This window comes from Gracilinanus agilis, chromosome 3, assembly GCF_016433145.1.
Source record: "Gracilinanus agilis isolate LMUSP501 chromosome 3, AgileGrace, whole genome shotgun sequence".
NCBI classification, from domain to species: Eukaryota; Metazoa; Chordata; class Mammalia; order Didelphimorphia; family Didelphidae; genus Gracilinanus; species Gracilinanus agilis.
In genome coordinates this window covers 84,498,256-84,517,746 of record NC_058132.1, presented here as the reverse complement: position 1 = coordinate 84,517,746, position 19,491 = coordinate 84,498,256, and the positions used below count along the sequence as shown (strand labels likewise).

The 19,491-nt window shown below is 38.8% G+C and overlaps 1 protein-coding gene across 1 annotated transcript in view; it reads right to left on the bottom strand.

The window, feature by feature from the left end:
* The window catches only part of CSMD2 (CUB and Sushi multiple domains 2), a 1,000,214-nt gene that overhangs the window by 646,127 nt on the left and 334,596 nt on the right, over nt 1-19,491 (bottom strand). The window contains exon 5 of the mRNA XM_044668787.1: nt 363-570. Coding sequence (XP_044524722.1) covers nt 363-570 — 208 coding nt within the window. The remainder of the gene's footprint in view (nt 1-362; nt 571-19,491) is intronic.

Genomic DNA, 19,491 nt, shown 5'->3' with positions numbered 1-19,491 from the left:
TCTCTCTCTCTCTCTCTCTCTCTCTCTCTCTCTCTCTCTCTCTCTCTCTCTCTCTCTCTCTCTCTCTTTTTCTCTTTTAAAGCAAGTTACTCAAGTGGAGACCATCATGAAAATGTTCAGCAAGGACATGCTTCAAATCATACACCAATCACTGTAAAACTTAACTGGCCTATAAAAAATATGCAGTGATTTCTCATTACCGTGTACTTAGAACACTCTAATAGTATCTCTAACAGCCAGCCGTGACATTTCTCTGCAGGTACAAGTGTTCAGGGGAGACTAGGAATCTGGGAGCAGTAAATTTCTGCTGTTAAAAATTAACATGGAGGGAAGGCCAAAAAAAAAAAAAGCATCACTCTTACCAAAGTGAGGAGCCTTCTGTCCCAGTGACTTCCAGAAAGTCATAGCCATCCTCCAACTGGAAGTCGATGAAGACCAGGGCGATGGTGTCTCCCAGTTCTGCGAGGATGGTCCATGTGCAATCTGCATTGTTGCCATATTCAGAGGGGAAGTGGGGGCTGGAAATGATGCCACTCTGACCCCTCAGGGTCCCTCCACAGGCGTCATCCGCTGCAGACAAAGAAACAGCACAAGGGCCTGGTGAGCTAGCAGAGCACACGTTACCATATACACTGCGAGTTATGGATCTAGGGTAGAAGTATTTTACACAGACTTATGAGAAGCATTTTTTATTTTATTTTATAGCTGGTAACTTCCATAAAATATTTTGAAATATAGTAACTATGCCCAGCTCAGCAGGTACTTGAAGTGTATGGGAGTGCAGGTGGACTCTTAGCCTTAACAGACAAGGATCCTTCCGGTATTTGGATCCAATGTGGATATTGCTGGGTTTAGGAATAGGGAGTATTACTAAAGGATTTTGTTGATTTGGTTTGGGGGTTGGCCTATAAATGAAGACAGGTGTAATTCCGTGGCCCCCTCCATTATCTGATGGAGAGGACTTCAGTGGATGCTACCATCATTCCCCAAAATCTCTTACCCTCCCCATCCCCACCCCCTATTTAAAATTCCCATATGATCTGCCAATAGAGCCATTGTCTCTAGAAGATAGCAGTAAAATGAATCAATGTTACCAGAGAGTGAAGCCTAGAAAAAAAGATTTGATGTGTGCATGTGTTTGTACATTCATGTGTGTGTATATGTGTGATAATGTATGTCTTCAAATATCTAAAGAGTTTTTTTGTGGGGAAGAGAAAGTAGACTCCAAAGGCAGAATTAGGACTCACGGATGAAAGTAACAGGGGGATAAATTGAGGTTCCAAATAAACATTAAAGTGGGCTGCCTTTGAAGAACTTAGGATGATAGGTTCACAGATTTAGAGCTAGAAAGAACCTTGGAGAACATTTAGTTCAATCCCTTTATTTTGCAGATGGGGAAACTGAGGTACAGATGAGTGAAGTGACTGACCCAGAATAGTAACAACACAAATAAAAAGTAACAGAGACAAGTTTTGGACTCAGATTGTTCAAGTTCAATGTTCTTTCCACTGCACCAAACAGTAAGCTTCTCTTCCCTGGAAGATATTCCAGTCAGTTAGGCAATAAGCATTTATTGAGCATCTACAAAGTGCCAGGCACTGTGCTAAGCACTGGGGAATGCAAAAAAAGAAGGAAGAGACAGTTCCTGTCCTCAAGAAACTTACAATCAGATGGTGGAGGCCACAAGCAAACATATATGTACAGAGAAAAGCAAAGGCAGGATAGTCCCCTGCCAAGGAGACTCTTGAGGCGATTCTATCACCCAGTGGACTGTATACTAGATCCCTCAGAAATGCCTTCCACTTCTGAGAATCAGTGTTTATAGTCCCAAGAACCTGACCTTAGATTCTACCCATGGAATCTTTACAGTAACAAAAGCGCTGGTGGGTCAGTATTGGCCAGAGACGATGGAGCTGAATTTGGTTGAGTCCCTGGGGAGGGTGGAAAAGGAAGGCATTTAATTTAAAAACAACAGCAACAATTGGTGCATCTCCTCCCGGGGAGGATGATGGGAGTGAGGTACCATGGGAGCAGTAAAAGTCCCCGCCTGGTGAGGAGGATGGGAGCTGGGCGCTGTGGGAGCAGTAAGAGGCCCCTGCCTGGTGAGCGCTGCCTGAAGTGTTTCTGCAAAGCTCAGCGACAACCTCTTCTAAAGGATGCTTGTAAAGTGCTTGTTTTCTCTTTACATTTGTTTTGTTGCCACTCCAGCCTAGGAGCTGTCAAGAGAAGTCTCATGCATGAGGAGTCACCGCTCCATGCAGAGACTGGAGCTGAGCACATAGGGAGGAGGAAGGAGGTGTCTACTCCAGTTCCTCCATCCCACAAATAGGCTTTGTGTACTTCCCATCCCACCCAGTGCCTTGGTTCAAGGTATCCTCTCTGATTCATACTCTACTCCATTTCTCTGACTCCACATTTTTCCCATCCTTTAAGGTCCAGCTCCTCGACCCACGGTGATCTTCCCATTCATCGATATCACTTAGGGTCTGCTTTGCACATCAATACTCGTTGCCTATTGTATGATAGCATTTCATGTAATAATGTTTTTTCATGTTGTTTAACTCTTGCTATTGATCCATGTTTCAAGTGTACTTAGCTAGCCCTTATTCCTAACAAGGTTCATAGGTTCATGAAGGTGTAGAGAGTTGTAACTGGGATTTCTTGTACCTGAAACAAAATCAGTTGTTGGTGGTGTGAGAAACCAGATAATCTGACTCAGGGCTGCCATGGTAGGAGAGAAGGGGCCTGTTTCTCCCCAGTCTCCCCTCATCTCACAGCATAGCTGCTGATCTCCAACCCCACAACTTTCTGAAGGAAGTAGAAGTTATGGAGGCAGCAGGTATGGGGCAGGGGAAAATGGCAAAGTGAGTTCTGGGAGAGAGGTGCCACAGTAACAGGATTCTGGGGGATGGAGAGGGAATAGTTCAACCAAGACAAATGTCACCGTTTTGTTGAGTAAGTAAGGTGTGAGAATGGCAGGATAGAACTTCAGCCATGGGAAAGATGCGCACCCCAAGAATACCGGTGCCCTCGTCCAAGGCCATGCTCTGCCCTGCCCTGGCTCTGGTTCGGATGGGGTGTTATCCTTCTTTGTATCCCTGATGACCTGGACGTCAGAAACCACCATCCTTTAGTCAGCCAGACAAGTAACTTTCAAATTATCTTTGATTCCTTCTTCCTCATTTGCCATGAGCAACCACTGACCACATCCTGTCAATTCTGCCCTTGAACTATCTCTTAAATCAGTGTCCTCCTCTCCTTTTCTATAGCCACCACCTTACTTGAAGTTCTCAGTACCTCTCACCTAGTCTATATTAAGAACCTTTCCATCGATCTCTTTTCTCCTAGCCTCTCACCTCTCTAATCCAGTTTAAACATACTGACAGAGTAATCTCTCTGGTAAACCCAATCACTCAATATTTATTAAGCCCCTACTCTCCTGGTCACTGGGTTGTGAGGTGGGGGGTGGAGTGGGGTAAAGAAAAAACATGAAGATGAATAAAAGATAGCTTATGAACTAAAGGTGCTTATAGTCTAATAATGGAGAAAAAACACATACAAATATCTATAGAGGCAGCTAAGTGGCTCAATTAGATAGAATATTGGATTTGGAGCCAGGGAGACCTGAGTTCAAATCCTGCCTCAAACACTTATTAGCTGTGACTGTAGGCAAGTCACTTGACCTCTCTGTCTCAGTTTATTCACTTATAATTTGGGGGTAATAAAAGTATCTAACTACCCCCAGGTTTATTATAAAGATCAAATGAGATGACTTATGTAAAGAGCTTTGGAAATGTTTAAGAACCACATAAATGCTTATTCTTAAGAAACAAAATAGGATATGATAAGGTTTAAGAGAAACACAAAGTGTTTTGAGTTTAGAGATCTTTCAATTACCAGCTGAGATTCAGTAAGGCTTCATAGAGGATATGCCATTGAGCAGGACTTCAAAGGATTTCAATAGGCAGAAAGAATGGGAAGATGTTCTCAGAAAAGGAAACATTATGAGCAAAGTTATAGGCTTGGGGAACTTCTCATACCATCCTTCAGTTAAGGAAGCAGCCTAGGTCATCCATCTCTTCATTTTCAACACAGCTCTAGTGCACTGGATTTCATCATGCTCCCAAGCCTACACTCAACCCCAGTGCTTTTCTGTTTCCTTTTGTATACTGTCTTCCTCTATTAGAATGTAAGCTCCTCGAGGGATGGGACTCTCTTTTGTCTTTCTTTGTATAGCGGGACCCCCACATCTGCAGGGAGTATATTTGAAGACCTACTGTAGATGGCCAAAATTGTGGATATAAATGATCGCCTGCTGATCCCCATATACATGTGCTCTCACTCCCTGCTCCTGCCCCTCATATTGGTGATATGTGGCCTCCCCTCCCACAAAAACCCTTAAAAGAGTAAAAATGGAAGCAAAAGAGACTGCCACAGGGGGTAAACCACTGCCTCAGGCAGACTTCCATTCTTCCAGGAAGACCTCCAGAGCTTTGGATTGGCTATAGATATTATAAACCGTGAAAAGCAAAACCACAGAAAAAGGGGCCTACTGTATCTTTAATACTTAACATGGTACCTGACACATAGGTAGGTGCTCAATAATGTTTATTGATTTACTGATTATTCATGCATTCATGCATCCATGCATCCATCCATTCATCCATCTATCTTTGTATTTCCTGAAGTACCAAGCACAAAACTTTATATGTTGCAGATGCTCTGTAAAAGTCTGTTGAATGGAAATTGAATGAGTGAATGCAAGAAATACTACTTAGGGCAGAGAGCTCACTATGGGATCTTAGGCATCATTCCTCTCAAGTGATCATAAATTTTATTCATAAAAGATATATAGAATGACATCTTACCCTAGTTGTAGGACTGGAAAGAGATGAAGCACTAGGAATAGAATTTCCACGCTTTCCTACCATGGAAAGCAAAAGGGGTACATATGAGGAAAGTGCCCTAGTATTGCCAAATTCATGATTTTTTTCCTCTCTGTGGTACAATAACCACAAGTGATTCCTTGCAGTTGATCAGAGTCTAGTATCTGCTACAAACATTCATCTCTATCCAGATGATATTATGAACTCTTTACTATACAGCATTTCAATGTTAACTAGCTAGCTAAGTGTTAGCAATGACTAGAACCCTAGATTTGAAGTCAGGAAAATCTGAGTTTGCATCCTGCTTCAGACATTTAACTAGTTGTATGATTCTGGGAAAAGTCACTTGATCTGTCTCAGACTCAGTTTCATCATCCATAAAACAGGGATAATAATAGTACCTACTCACTGGACTACTGTAAGGAATAAATGAGATAACACATGTACAGTGCTTTGTAAACCTTAAAGGACTATATAAGTTTTGGGCATGAGCATACAGATAGCCACGGCACTAGTGTTCCGTCATCCATCATGGAAAACAAAAGACATAGAAATTCTCCTTAAAAAATGTCAGGATCATCCAAATGAAATCAACATACACTTTGATATTTTGTGACTTCATTGCAAAGGCAGGTATTATGAAAGATGGAGAAAATGTTTTGGGGTAGTACATTTGAGAAACAAGTAAATAAAAGGCCACGAGTCTTAAAATACTTTCTCCAAGAAGAGAGTCATCTATTTAAATTCCTTATTGGTGTCAAGGAGACCCTGGGTTCTTAAAAGTTGGACCATAGGAGGGCTGGTGCAGGCAGGTCCTAATAAGCTAGAGTGACTTTAAGTACTAGTGCTGTCCAAGGGCCAGCAAATTTGGAAAAGCAAATCAGCAGTAGGCTGGGCACTAAGTGGTGGATTCTTTGGCTATGTCAAACTATGAAAAATGAAATTGGCTATTTTGCCTACCTAAAAGTCAGTAAATGACTATTTCCAAATGCAATAGCCATTTCAAAATCAGCTATTTACACTCAGTCTGATCATAGACCAGTTAGAATACAGGTGAAAATCAATACCAAGTTAGAAGAAAGGATAAAGATGGGAAGACACCACATGCAATTACAGGAGCCTTGACCTGACCTTTTAAAACAAGCTGTCAACTATGAAAAATGAGAAAAAGAAAAAAAAACCCACTGATTTTTACTATTACCACTTCTTAGAAAGTTTTAATTCACCAAAATTCACCTTAACCAGCAAACCTTATTCTTCTTGCCAGTCGTATAGGTATAAAGGCCACGGTGAACATTAGTTTAAACACACTTAATTGCAAATTATTAAAGAAGTGCAAGAATGAAGATTTTGGACAGTGTCGTCTGACAAAAGAACAAAAAATGACGAAGAAAAAATCTTGAGGCCTTGGCATGAGATGTGACTAGACAGATCATGCTGTGAAATACAGATAAAGCAATTACTCCTTGAAGGTAGGGACTGTCTTTCTTTTTTCCTAATTATATCCCTAGCACTTAGTGTAGTGCCTGGCACATAGTAGGTACTTTAAAAATGTTTATTGAATTCATTTAATGAGGCTAGAAGGACAATAAACTTGAAATTAAATAGATTTGCCTCTCCTTCTACTGTGATTTATTGTCATCACTGATAATAATAATGAACATTTATATAATGCTGTAAGTTTTGCAAAATGCTCTTTTGAGCCTCAAAAATTCTGAGACATGGGTACTTTAATTTTCCTGATTTTTATAAATGATCAACTTGAGACTCAATAAGGTTAGGGGTTTTCAGGTCCACCCTTAAATGTTTGGGGGTAATACATTTCAAAAGCAAGTTTAAAAAAAGGCCAAGGGTCTTAAAATACTTTCTCCATGTGGAGAGTCATCTACTTAAAAGCCTCATTTGTGTTCGAGGAGACCCTAGGTTCTTAAAGGTTGGACCAATGGAGTGCTAGTTCAGGCTAATATCTGAGAGAGGAGTCAAACCTGGAATTCTCAAGCTCCAAGTCCAGCACTCCATCCACTATGTCACATTGCCTCTCCTAGTAGAAATACCACATGGGCTCTACCACCTCCTAAGGTGTTGTGTGAGAAAATAGAAATGGCTCCTAAGAAGATTGAGCTGGGAAGACAGCCAGCCCTGATCATAGACAAAGAGAAAAACCATGAAGGAAGTGACACAGTTTTAAAGACTCACGACTTGTTTTTCAAAATGTCTCAAAGATAGAAGGATTCCAAAAGCATCGAAAAGATCACGGATCTAATGTCCACACACCTCCAAAAGGTAACGAAGAAATCATCAGCAACTATTAGCTAATATGCTTACTTTCTAATTCCAACAAAGCCTTTTTTTGACAAGGTTCTATGCATATGTGGAAGGTATATTTAATGAAAACATAAGGGAGGGAACATATCAGTTTTTCCAATAATTGTTGGAAACTTTCTGGTCATATAATTGATTTAAAAGAATGGAAAATATAAATTTCCAATCTATAGAATATTTAATTATTTATAAAATCCAATAGACTTAGCAGAAAAATGCATCTTTGAAGGTTCTTTTCAAACTCTCTCCTCTACATATATTAAATTATACAAGAGTCTATGACAGATGTGACTATGGAGATAACATTGTTCAACAATCCGCTGAGTACTGACATCAAGCGAAGCATAAAACAAGACGACATATGTTCACCTAGGGTGTTCATCAGTGTCATGAAGAATTCCAAATAGAATCCAAACAAGTTTCCAAATAGATGGAAGGAGAGAAGAAAAGTAAATAACTAACGGGAGCTTGAAATGCAAAACAATCTGCTAGATAGTAAGAAAGTGCATAGATGCCTTTGATAAGTTCACATCTGTCAATCCATCAATGGACATGTATTTAAATGACTACTATGTTCTAGGTACTGAGGATGCAAAGATAAAAATGTAATCTTTCCTGCCCTTGGAGAGTTTACCTTCTACCAGAGAAGATAAATTAATATTATTGATATGAATATCCACAAGATAGATACAAAATAAATGCAAAGAGAAATTTCTAGGGGTCACTAGTATCTGGAGAATCAGGAAAGGCTTCTTGGAGAAGACGGTAGCACTTGAGAACTAGAAGAAACTAGGGATTCTGAGAAGTGGAGGAAGGGGAGATATGCATGCTAGCAGAGGCAGACAACCTATGTAAAGGCATGGACATGGAATAGGAAGTATATTTTATAAGGAACTGAAAGAATCAATAAGAGGAATAATGTATAATAAGTCTGGAAAATACTTCAGATGTCATGAGGCTCATATAAACTACATGCCAGGTTACTGAAAGAATCAGTGATACACATGATTCCTGAACAACTGTCAATAATCTTTGAAAGGTTATGGACAATGGAAGAGGTGCTATAGGAACAGAGAAAGGCAAAATGTCCTTATTTTCCAAAAGGGGAAGAAAAATAAAGCCTGGAAGTCATAGGGTGGTGAATTTTGTTTAAATTTGTAGATTATCCTAGAAAATATTAGTAAAAGGATGGTTCATGACCAACTAGAAAAGCAAGCCAGCATAATTTCTTTAAAAACAGGTCAGAACAGACTAATCTGATTTCCTTTTTTTTTTGGACAAGTTTACTAAACTAGTATATCAGGGTCATTTTGTAAATATAGTTTACCAACATTTTTAATAAGGTATATAATGAAATCTTTCATGGAATTCTTGTAGAAGAAAGATAAAAAGGAAACAAACATTTTTAAGCACTTACTATTTTTGAGACACTATGCTAAACACTTTAAAAATACAATAGGGTCCCCATATCCACAAAGGATACATTCCAAGAATATAATCTTACTGTTAATATATAATATAATAATATAATATAACCCTACTGTTAACTATGGTTGGCTGAATCAGTGATTACTTGGTCAGTGGATATAGGGATACAACTGCACCACTACTCTCATACTTTGGGGTCATTCTTTTAGTAAATAAGGGTTTTCTTACACAGATTCCTATAATGACACAACAGTGAATTTGAACAGTGAGAACCCTAGAGTCAGACTGAAGGAAAGTTTTACACGGGAGCATGGGTATGAAGACAAAGGAAGATGAGTCATGCTCATGGTGGATGGTGGACTTCACCATGTTGTTGTCTGTACTTGTTTGGTGGGTGCTTTGAAATTTATGAAACACTTATTTTTTTATTTTCTGGAATGTTCCAAAATTTCCAATTTTTTTTCATTTTTTTCCTGTGGTTAACCATGGGCAAGAAGATCTATAGGGTCACAACTGTATTACTTTATTTGGTCATCACACCAACTCTGGGAGACAGGTACTGTTTAAAAAAAGAAATTAATTGTTCTTCCATAGGTATTATTATTATTATATCTATTTTATAGTTGAAAAAATTAAAGTAAACAGAAATTTAGTGACTTGAACAGAGCCACACAATTAAGTGGAATCAGAGGCTGAGTTTGAGTTCAGGTTTTCCTGATGGCAGACCCAGTGCTCTACCCATTGCTCAACCTACCTGTCTCTGGACAAGATGAGAGAGATAAAGACTAGCCAATAGTATAGTTAGATGAATTTAGAACTAGACATAAAATGTAGTCATTAATGGTTCAATGCCAATTTGGAATGAAGTCTCTAGTGGAGGGCCCTCAGTGAGTTGCCTTTGGCTCCTTGCTGTTGAACACTTTTATCAATAATTTGGATATTTAGATCAAATGAGAAAGGACAAAAAGCTAGACACACTCGCTAATGCATTGCATGATGGAGATTACATTCTGAAAGACCTAGACAAAAGTTAGAACACTGGCCAAAGGTAATAAGATGAAACTTAATAAGGATAAATGTAAAATTTATCTTACATTTGGATTTAAAAACCAACTTTAAAGTACTAGATAAGAGAACAGTTCATCTCAAAAGATCTGGGAATTTTAGCATACCAAAGACTCAATTTGAGTCAGCAGTACAGATTAGCAGACAAAAATGCTTCTATGATCTTAGGGCACATTAACAGAGATATAGAGTTTTGAACACAGGAAGAGAGAATTCTGCTGTCCTCTGAGCTTGGTTAGAGCCCATTCTGAATACTGTTTTCAGATATGGGTGCCAGATTTTTGGAAGGACATTGATAAATACCTGGATATGTAGAGGAAGATAATTGCTATATGATGATCAGTTGAAGGAATTTGAGATATTTAGCTTCAAGAAGAAACGACTTAGGGGGAAATAATAGTTGTCTTCAAGTATTTGAAAGTAGTCAATAGAAAAGAGGGATTATATTAGTCCTCTTTGGCCCCTGGGGAAATACCAGGAGCACTTTGTGGAATCTGTAAGGAATATGAGACACTATAAGAGAAAAACAGTCTAACACTGAAGAAAGTTCCAAAACTGAAATAGATTTTCATGGGATAATGGCGATTCTCCTTCATTGGAAGTTATCAAATAAAGGCTGCATGACCAATCATCACATATGTTGTATGAGAATTCTTGTTTAGGTATTGGAAAGAATAGATGGGTTTTGAGGCACTTTTCAATTTTCTGATTCTATGTAGAATTTCTTATTGATGAGTAGGTTCTGAAAATGTCATCTCATCAGGAATAACATGCATCAAGCTTGGGAATGCTATATATTATCCTCAGAGAAATTCTCTGTAATCTACAGAGAGTGATTTCTGATTTACCCATTTGTACTTGAAAAACAAAGTGGAAAAAAATGGATGTGGTCCAGACTAAGCCATGTAACTGGACAAATAGCCTATCAAACTGGTCTCTTTGTCTGTCTGTCTGTCTGTCTGTCTCTCTCTCTCTCTTTCTTCTTCTCTCTCCCTTCTTCTCTCTCCCTTCTCTCTCTTTCTCTCTCTCTCTCTCCTTCTCTGTCTCTGTCTCTGTCTTTCTCTGTCTGTCTGTCTGTCTCTCTCCCTCTCTCTCCCTGCTCCCCTGCTCCACCTCAGAGAATGTTGCAGAAATGCACAAAAATCTGGGCTCAAACTTGTAAGATAAGCTTTGGCTACAAGACATGAGTAAAGTTGGGTGAAATTATTAGTAAAAGTGATGAGTCATGGAATAGGAGAATCTTAGAAGAATCAAAGTCACAAGTAAATCAAAGGGCAATAGAAAAAAAGTGAGGTTTAAAAGATTAAAACCACACTGAGACATTTGGGACGCCCTTATGTGTGCACTACAAGTAACATGCTGCAACATTGTTGTTATCAATCAGTTGTAGTTGTGAGATAAAATAAAACATCCAGAATACCTATTATTGGGAAAGAAGGTAGGCCAGTCATAAATCAAGAATGATAGAAAAGAGACAAGACAACTTGATAATAATAATAATACTGATGATGATAATAATGATAACTAGCATTTTTGCAGGCTTCAAGGACTAAAAAGCACTTTACAATTAAATTGCTCCCCCCAAATCCTGTGAAATAGTTGTCCCCATTTAAAATATTTAAAATAAATATTCTTGTCCCCATTTAAAAAATTAAGACATTGAGAGATCAAATGATTGACTCAAGGTCACATAGACAACCAATCAATTAATCAATATTTTCCAAACATCTGCTATGTTCCAGGCACTGTGCTAAGCACTGGGGACACAAAAAGAGGTAAAAGACAGTCCTTGTCCTCAAGGAGCTTACAAGTGAATACAGGAGAAGATATGGAAACAAAAATTTACAAAGCAAGTGATAAATAGGAAATAATTGACAGAGGGAAGGCATTAGAATTAAGAGGGACTGAGGTAAAAGATGGGATTTTAGGTGAGACTTCTAGGAAGCCAGGGAGGTTGATAAGCAGAGTTAAGGAGGGAGAGCATGCTAAGCATTGGGGACAGCCAGAGAAAATATCAATAAATTTCAGTAAAAGTCAGAGAGGAGATTTGGACTCAGATATTTTCTGACTACAAGTATAGCCCATTTTCTAATATGATGGATGCTAAAGAAGAGGTGTCTGGTATGTTGGGTTGATACCCTTTAGGATATTTAAAGAAAGACATGAGTAAGAGTTATTCAGGAAGAGAAGTTGTGCAGAAATTCTATTCAGCAATGGTAGAGGAAGGAAGTGATAACACTGACAAGGTCAGAAATCCATCTAAGTGTCTTAAGTACCAAAGTAAGGAAACATGGTGGTAGAGTAGATAGAGTATTGGATTCAGGATCCAGAAAAATTGGGATCCAATCCCACCTTAGTCACTATTTAATGCGTGATCTTGGGCAAATCATTTCTTCCCTGCTGGCCTCTTCTCCTAATCTGAAGGTCCCATCCAGATGTAACTCTGTAATCCTATGGTAGATTTCTGTTTTGTCTGACTTCCTTTATTCCATAGTTGCTCAGCCTGACTATCCCATAGGGCACTTCATTATAGCTTTATAGTTGGAGAACTATCCTAGGTCATCTATTCCTTCCTTCCCATTTTACAGATGAGGAAATTGAGGTCCTAAGAGGTAAAAAAAACCTGTCAAAGACAGGTCAATAAGTGATAGCAGACAGTCACTAAAAGACAGAGTCTGGAGCTCAAATCATACTCTCTAATTCCATATTCAACATACTAAACACCATATCAGACCATCATTCACAGAGCAGATTGGTAGGGGGAGACAAAGGCTGCTTTCCTTTGTCTCACTTGGTGTTAAATTCTGTTCTGATTTCACAAGAACATCTGTATTTTTTGCTCCAGGTAGTGTATGGACAGTGTGAGGTTGTGAAGTCTGACATCTCAGACACCTACCACTTGTCTCATTCTGATGTGAACAGCTTCACCATAAACAGAACCTGTGAGATCAGCAATGGGGTTCTAAGCCTCCACTAGACAAGCGGGAAGCTTGTAAATGTCAGTTCTCTACAAGCAGAGATTTCTGGGTTAACAACAATGAGGAACCGTGCTTCCGTCATGCTGCTCACCAGAAGGTCTCCCAATACAAGCTCATTACTGCACGTAACCTTGGCGTTAGCTACCTTGAAATCAAAAGGAATAACTGAGATAATCTGCCCACCCTCTGGATAATGTGGACATTAGTCACCTGGATAGGGTATGGCTCAGACAGTGAGAGATCTTTTATAGGGAGGCAGATTCCAAGGGAGGGAATAGAATAGGATTAAGTTAGGGATAGGGTTCTACTTCTTAGCTAGGCTTCAGAAATATTTTTTCTGGGTGAAGCTTTTAAGGGGCTCATACATGAGTTATTTATGATGTTGGCTTTGTTTTCATTTTTTCCCCACTAACCTCCCTCATTATTCTTCCATTTTTCTAATTAAGGTGGTCTCAGATTAAACACTGTCTCAGATACAGTCTGTGAGCCAAGCATCATCAATCACTGACAACTGACCAGTGCTAGCTAGCTCCATTAATGAGAAATTCCTCCACGTTTATTCTCTACCCCAGCAGCAAAGCACAGTCACCATCAGCTATAGCTCTCCTGAATAAGAGATTACCTATTTAAGTAGACAAAGTACATTACTATTGCCTCTGAAGACGAAGAGGGAGGAACAGCGGTTTGTATTTTATTATTCTAAATTTAACAAAATAACATGAGCATTTTCATGTATACAGCATACCAAAAAGCAAGACTATACATATGGCTAGGAATCTGCACCCATGACGTAGAGCTTGTTTCTTTCTCACTAAGCACACAACACATGCAATATGTTACTTTCAAAACTATCCTGCTTGTCTATGTTTCCTATTGATATTCCTTCTGTCCTTGTACTTTGTTGACCCTTGGTTACTACTTTTTTCTTTCTGTTTTAGTAAACTTATTGCTAGATCCCTCTCTCCCCTTTCATCTCCCTGCCAGACTCCCCAAAACTGAAAGAGAGGAAAGCAAAATCTTTGTATCAAATATACATAGTTAAGCAAAACAAAGGTCCAAACTGGCTATGTCTGAAAAATATGTGTCTCATTATGTATCATGCTTGAATTCATCACTTCACTCTCAGGAGATGGATAGGCTGCTGAAATGATTATTGGTCATAGCATTGATCTGAATTCTTTAGTCTTCCTTAATGTTTTTGTTATAATGTTGTTATGGTGTAAATTGTTTTTCGTGTTCTGCTCACTTCATTTACTCTGTCAGTTTATACAAGTCTTCCCAAGTTTGCCTGAACTTATCCCTTTATCATTTCTTAAGGTAGAATAATATTCCATTATATTCACCATAATTTGTTTGGCCATTCTCCAATTGATGGGTACCATTTCCAGTTCTTTGCTACTTGTGAGTCTTTTTTCTATTTCTTTGATCTCTTTGGGGTGTAGTCCTAGTAATGAAATTGCTGAATCAGATTGAACAGTTTAGTGACTTTTAAAATATAGTTCCAAATTGCTATTCAAAAGGGCTAGATCAATTCACAGCTCCACCAACCATGTATTAGTGTACCTATGGGAAGGGCTAATGGTATGCCTGTTCTAAGGCATGCCAGGCCACCTAGCAGCCCACTTAGCCAATGGCCCATGCATTTCTATGAGGACAGCCTTGCTATAAGTCAGAGCCCAAACCCTTCAGTTTGGGAAGAATACATAAACTTGGGACACCTAATCTTAAGGGGGTGAGACAGTGAACACAGCTAAAGTGGTATGTGAACTACAATGGCAATGGTACTACTACTCCATCCTAGAATGACATTGTACATTTCCCAAATTGACTCTGAAGAGGAGGCTTATGAACCGCTATAGAAATCATTTGTACTGGTTGATGAGATTTAATTCTCTACTTGGATAACACAACACAGTCATAAAGAGCAGATGATTTCCCCTTATTTGCCCTATTGATTTGTTGTGAGAACCCTCTTCCCTGATAGCATCTATGTGTTAACAAGATGTCCAGGAGACACAGGCACCCATATTGCGGGTGTATATGAAGGACAGACTCCTCTTTAGGTAGTTGCTGGGGACCTCTTTTCCTTGTGTCTAAAAAGATAAAACCCTGCACACCATATCTATTATCACAAGATACATGAAATAATTTGTCTGCAACCACTATGGACTTCTACTGATTTCTGATAGTCTAGAAGGATTATAGCTAAGGTTTGTACAAAATTGTACCTTAAAAATACATAGAACTTCATCCTTCTCTTCTCTTCTCAGATCATCACCACCACATCCTTCTTACCAATAATCTGGACTTCTTCACTCTGGCCTCAGCTTTAAAAGATGAACTTTTGACTTATCTTTCTTTTCTATCTTATCTCCCTGCCCCCAATGCTGCCAGTTTTCAGTTGTCTTTTGTGTGTTATCCTCTCCCATTAAATTATAGAAGGATGTGTCTGTTTGGTTGTTGTTTTGGGTATTTTAAAAAATATTTGTATCAACAGTGCTTAGCCCAGTGCTAGATATTGAGGAAGAAAATAATAAATGTTTATTGACTGACAGAGTCCAGGTCTCTGCACCTCTTCTTGGCCCTAGTCTATTTACCTTCTGGCTTTCTACCCCATCTCCATCCCCTGGGACTTCGGTTGACCTTTTTGCATTATCTTCTCCAGTTAGGATGTAAGCTCCTTGAGGGCAGAAGCTGTCTTGCTTGCTTGAATTTTTATACTTGGCACTTCATACAGTGCCTATGATGATGATGGCAAACCTATGACATGCATGTCAGCACTGACATGCGTAGCCTTTTTTGATGACACACAGACACATGCATACAGAGAAGTATGGGACTGCATACCAAGGATGAAACATTTGTTGTAGTGTAGTGTAGACACTCTGTGCACTATATACGACAATTCTACCTATATTAATTTACCTATTTTGGTTTATTAAATATAGTTTACATTACAATTATACATTTTGGTCACTAAACTATAAATATCGCAAAATTATAACTTTTTTCTCAAAGTGGCACACCACCTGAGTTATGCTCAGTTTTTGGGCAAATTTTGACACACCAAGCTCAAAAGGTTGCCCATCATTGGCCTATGAGTAAGTTCTAATAAATACTTACTCACTCACTCATTTACTTTGTCTGTCTGTCTGTCTGTCTGTTTCATCTAGATATAAGCCAGGCAAGTGTGTCCTACAGCTTTCTACTTGTTTACAAACATTTGGAAGAAATGAATACAGTTTGCATCCCTTTTCTTGGTACCCTAAGATCAGTCGTGGGGTGTTACTCTACTGAATTGCATTTCCATTCAGCTTTCACCCTTTTATTGGAATTAAAAACAAGGCCTGAGGTTTATCTAGATAAGGGAGACACATGCATACTCTGGAAGGATGCCAGAAGCCTTGTGGATCCCTGGCATCCAGGAATATGTCCCAAGGGACTCGGTGTGTGAAAGATTGGCCTCTGACCTAGACAGAGGTCAATTCTCTCTAATCAGGGGAACCTAGAAAAAGTGATGTCATAGGGTGTGTGTGTGTGTGTGTGTGTGTGTGTGTGTGTGTGTGTGTGTGTGTGTGTGTGTTGGGGCAATAAGTTATGGATCATGGAAGCTCACATACTTTTTCATGGCCAAGCAGCAGGCTGTTCTGGCCAAGCAATGGAAGTGAATGGAGATGTGAGGTAAGCAGTGAGCTAAAGGACCAGTCACGTGATGGACCCACTTTTCACTATTTAATAAATAACTATAAATTAACTCTCCAGAGAATGTTAATCTTAACACAGTGATGATGATAAAACGGATGACAATATTTGCGCTAATCAGTACTTAGGCAACATTTGAACACTGTCCACAAAATGCTCCTGAATATGTGCTTTGGATACCTTCAGTCATGTTGTGGGGAGAAGATCAGGGAATTTTTAATTAAAGGTTCTCAGGATAAATAAGGTATCCTGCTAAGGGAATGGTGAGGAGGCGCTATTATTAAGCGAACACCAGGGCTAATTCCTAACTAGAAAAGTGGAGGTACAGGAGAAAAGGTCTGAGCTGGCATCAATATTCCTGCAAGCTTAAAGCAAAAGGTCCAGTTAAGTCAGAAATCAGGGTTTCTTCAGAGAAATTGAAAGTGCCTAAATGGGTGGATAAATGAGTTGCAAGAGTAGAGACTAAGACTTCAAGTCTTGCAGTATGTCAGATACACACCAAGTTGGAAGAATTAACAACTTCCTGTCTTAGCACAGCAAAATGACATGAATACTGGATCAAGAGTCAGAGGGGCTATATTTGAATCCAGGTCCTTCATTTTTCATCTGTGTGATTTTGGACAAGTTATGTCATCTTCCTGAGCCTTGGTTTTCCCAAGTATAAAATGAGAGGTGAGATTAGATGCTCATTAATGTCCCTTCCAACTTTCAATCTATAAATCTACATATAGCTTATTTCCCCAAAGTTTTGATCTTTGAGTTACTCAATGAATCAAGAATGTAGGACCAGTGGAAATGCGCATCGGCTGTGGGGGGGGGTGGTGGTGGTGAAGGGGAAAGTAAAAACATGAATCATGTAGCCATGGAAAATTTTTCTAAAAAATAAAATTTAATAAAAATAAAGTAAAAGATTCATTAAAACAAACAAACAAAAAGAATGTAGGAGTACCAAGATGTAACTCTCTGGCTTCACCTAATTCAGTTACTCCAGAAGAAAATCCTTGAGCATATCTTATTGATATTCTTTTTGGTACAACATCCCAGGTTTAATTGTCAACATTATTGGTAGTTACAATGGCTTGTGTACATGGACATGACCCAGCCTAGTGAATGGAAAAGGTAACGGCAAGATTATGAGGATTTCTGGATCTAGGTATCTCCCCCATGAACTTGGCACTGTATAGAGAAAGAATTAATAACCAATCTAGTATTACTTATGTATATAGCCCCATATTTGTATTGGGCTACCATTTCTTAAGACTGCTCCTTAGTTCTTCTTCCCAAATTTTTGCCATGCCCAGTTCCTCGAGAACCTGGCATTCTTGAATGGATATTCAAGCTCTTAGCACAAATCATTTGAACCTCGCAGTATTTAGGGCCAAGTTTTTGAGAAGCTGTTGAAGATGATAGGGGAACAGCTTTTATGCTTATTATGACATATATTCCCCAAACCAGTAGGCATTAGAAAAAGTAAATCATAGCAATAAGCAAATCCTGCCATGCTAAACTTCACATATTCAACAGGAGTTATCATTCTAATCAGAGCATGATACAATGGACATGATATTGAATTTGGAACTAGAGGCCTGGGTTCAAATCTCAGATCTGCCATTTTGTATCTATACGAATTTGGGCAAATTGTTTAACTTCCTTAAACATCGGGTTCCTCACCTATTAAATCAATCAATTAATATGCACTTATTGAGCACCTAGTATGTATCAAACACAATAATAGGCCCTGAGTATACAATCACAAGTGTGAGATAGAGTCTGCCCTAAAAGAACTAACATCTTATTAACATGAGGGAATTAGATGTGATGACCTCCTAACTGTGTGACACTGGAAAAATAATTTAACCTCGCTAGGTTTCAGATTCCTCCACTGAAATTAATTGAGTGGACTTGATGAACTCTTAAGGTCCATTCCAGCTCTGAATGTATGATCCTATTTCTTCAGGGAAACTCACAAACTTCTGGGAACTCATCAAATCATCATCCATAGTTCCCTATGACCTCAATCCTCTTCTTCTTCAAAAAATAATAAATTGTGAAGAGACAAATTTAAGCTTGAGGTAAGGAGAAACTTCTTACTCATCAGAGCTATGTAAAACTAGCATGGGCTCATTTAATGGGTCCCTTCTCACTGGGGAAATCTTTAAGCCAAGGCTTGATGACTATTTGCAGGGCATATTGTAGAGAGGGATTTTACTTGAATATGGGCTAGAATAGGGACTCTCTGAGATCCTTTGGAGCACTGGGATACTGTGAATCTCTGATTTTTCTTCTAGGACTTTGGGTGAGTAAGGTAGAAAGGAAGGAAGGAAAGAAACATCTACTTACTATGTACCACTTTACATATTTGATCTCATTTGATCCTGAAGAGTATTCAGTACCATGGACAGTGATCAGTGAGCTCAGCTTTGTCACTTGTGCATCAGAAATAAGAAAGATACATAGTATCTTACACACAAAAACCTTGCACTAACAACCAGAATTCCCAAAGCAGTGATGGGACTAGCAAGGGGTATATAATATATATGGGCATAGTAGAGGTCAAAGTCCAGGAAATAATAGGGATAGGAAAAAGTGGTACCAGCTTTTTGAGTGGGAGTGATGCTAACCAGAAGACTGAGCCAGGAAAAATAGGGAGGGGATAAATGTTCCTGAATAGGAGAGCTGCTTCCATTAAAGAATTCTCAGACTCTCTGAGTTTTATCTATTTTAACCTGTACCTAACCAAAAATCCCCTCAAGCAATCAATTAACCAGTCAGTAAGCACTTACTGTCAACTGTAGCAGGCATTGTCCCAGGTACAGGGGAAACAAAGACAAAAATGAAACAATTCCTGCCTTCGAGAAGTGTATATTCTATTTGGGAAGACAATATGTATCATTCAATTGATGAATCAATGAGCATTTATAATGCCAATATTGCTAGTTGCTGGGAATGTAAAAGCTAAGATGATATAGTCCTTGCCCTCAAGAAGCTTTTCTTTCCTTCTCCTTCTCTCTCTCTTTCTTTTTCTTTCTTTCTTTCTTTCTTTCTTTCTTTCTTTCTTTCTTTCTTTCTTTCTTTCTTTCTTTCTTTCTTTCTTTCTTTCTTTCTTTCTT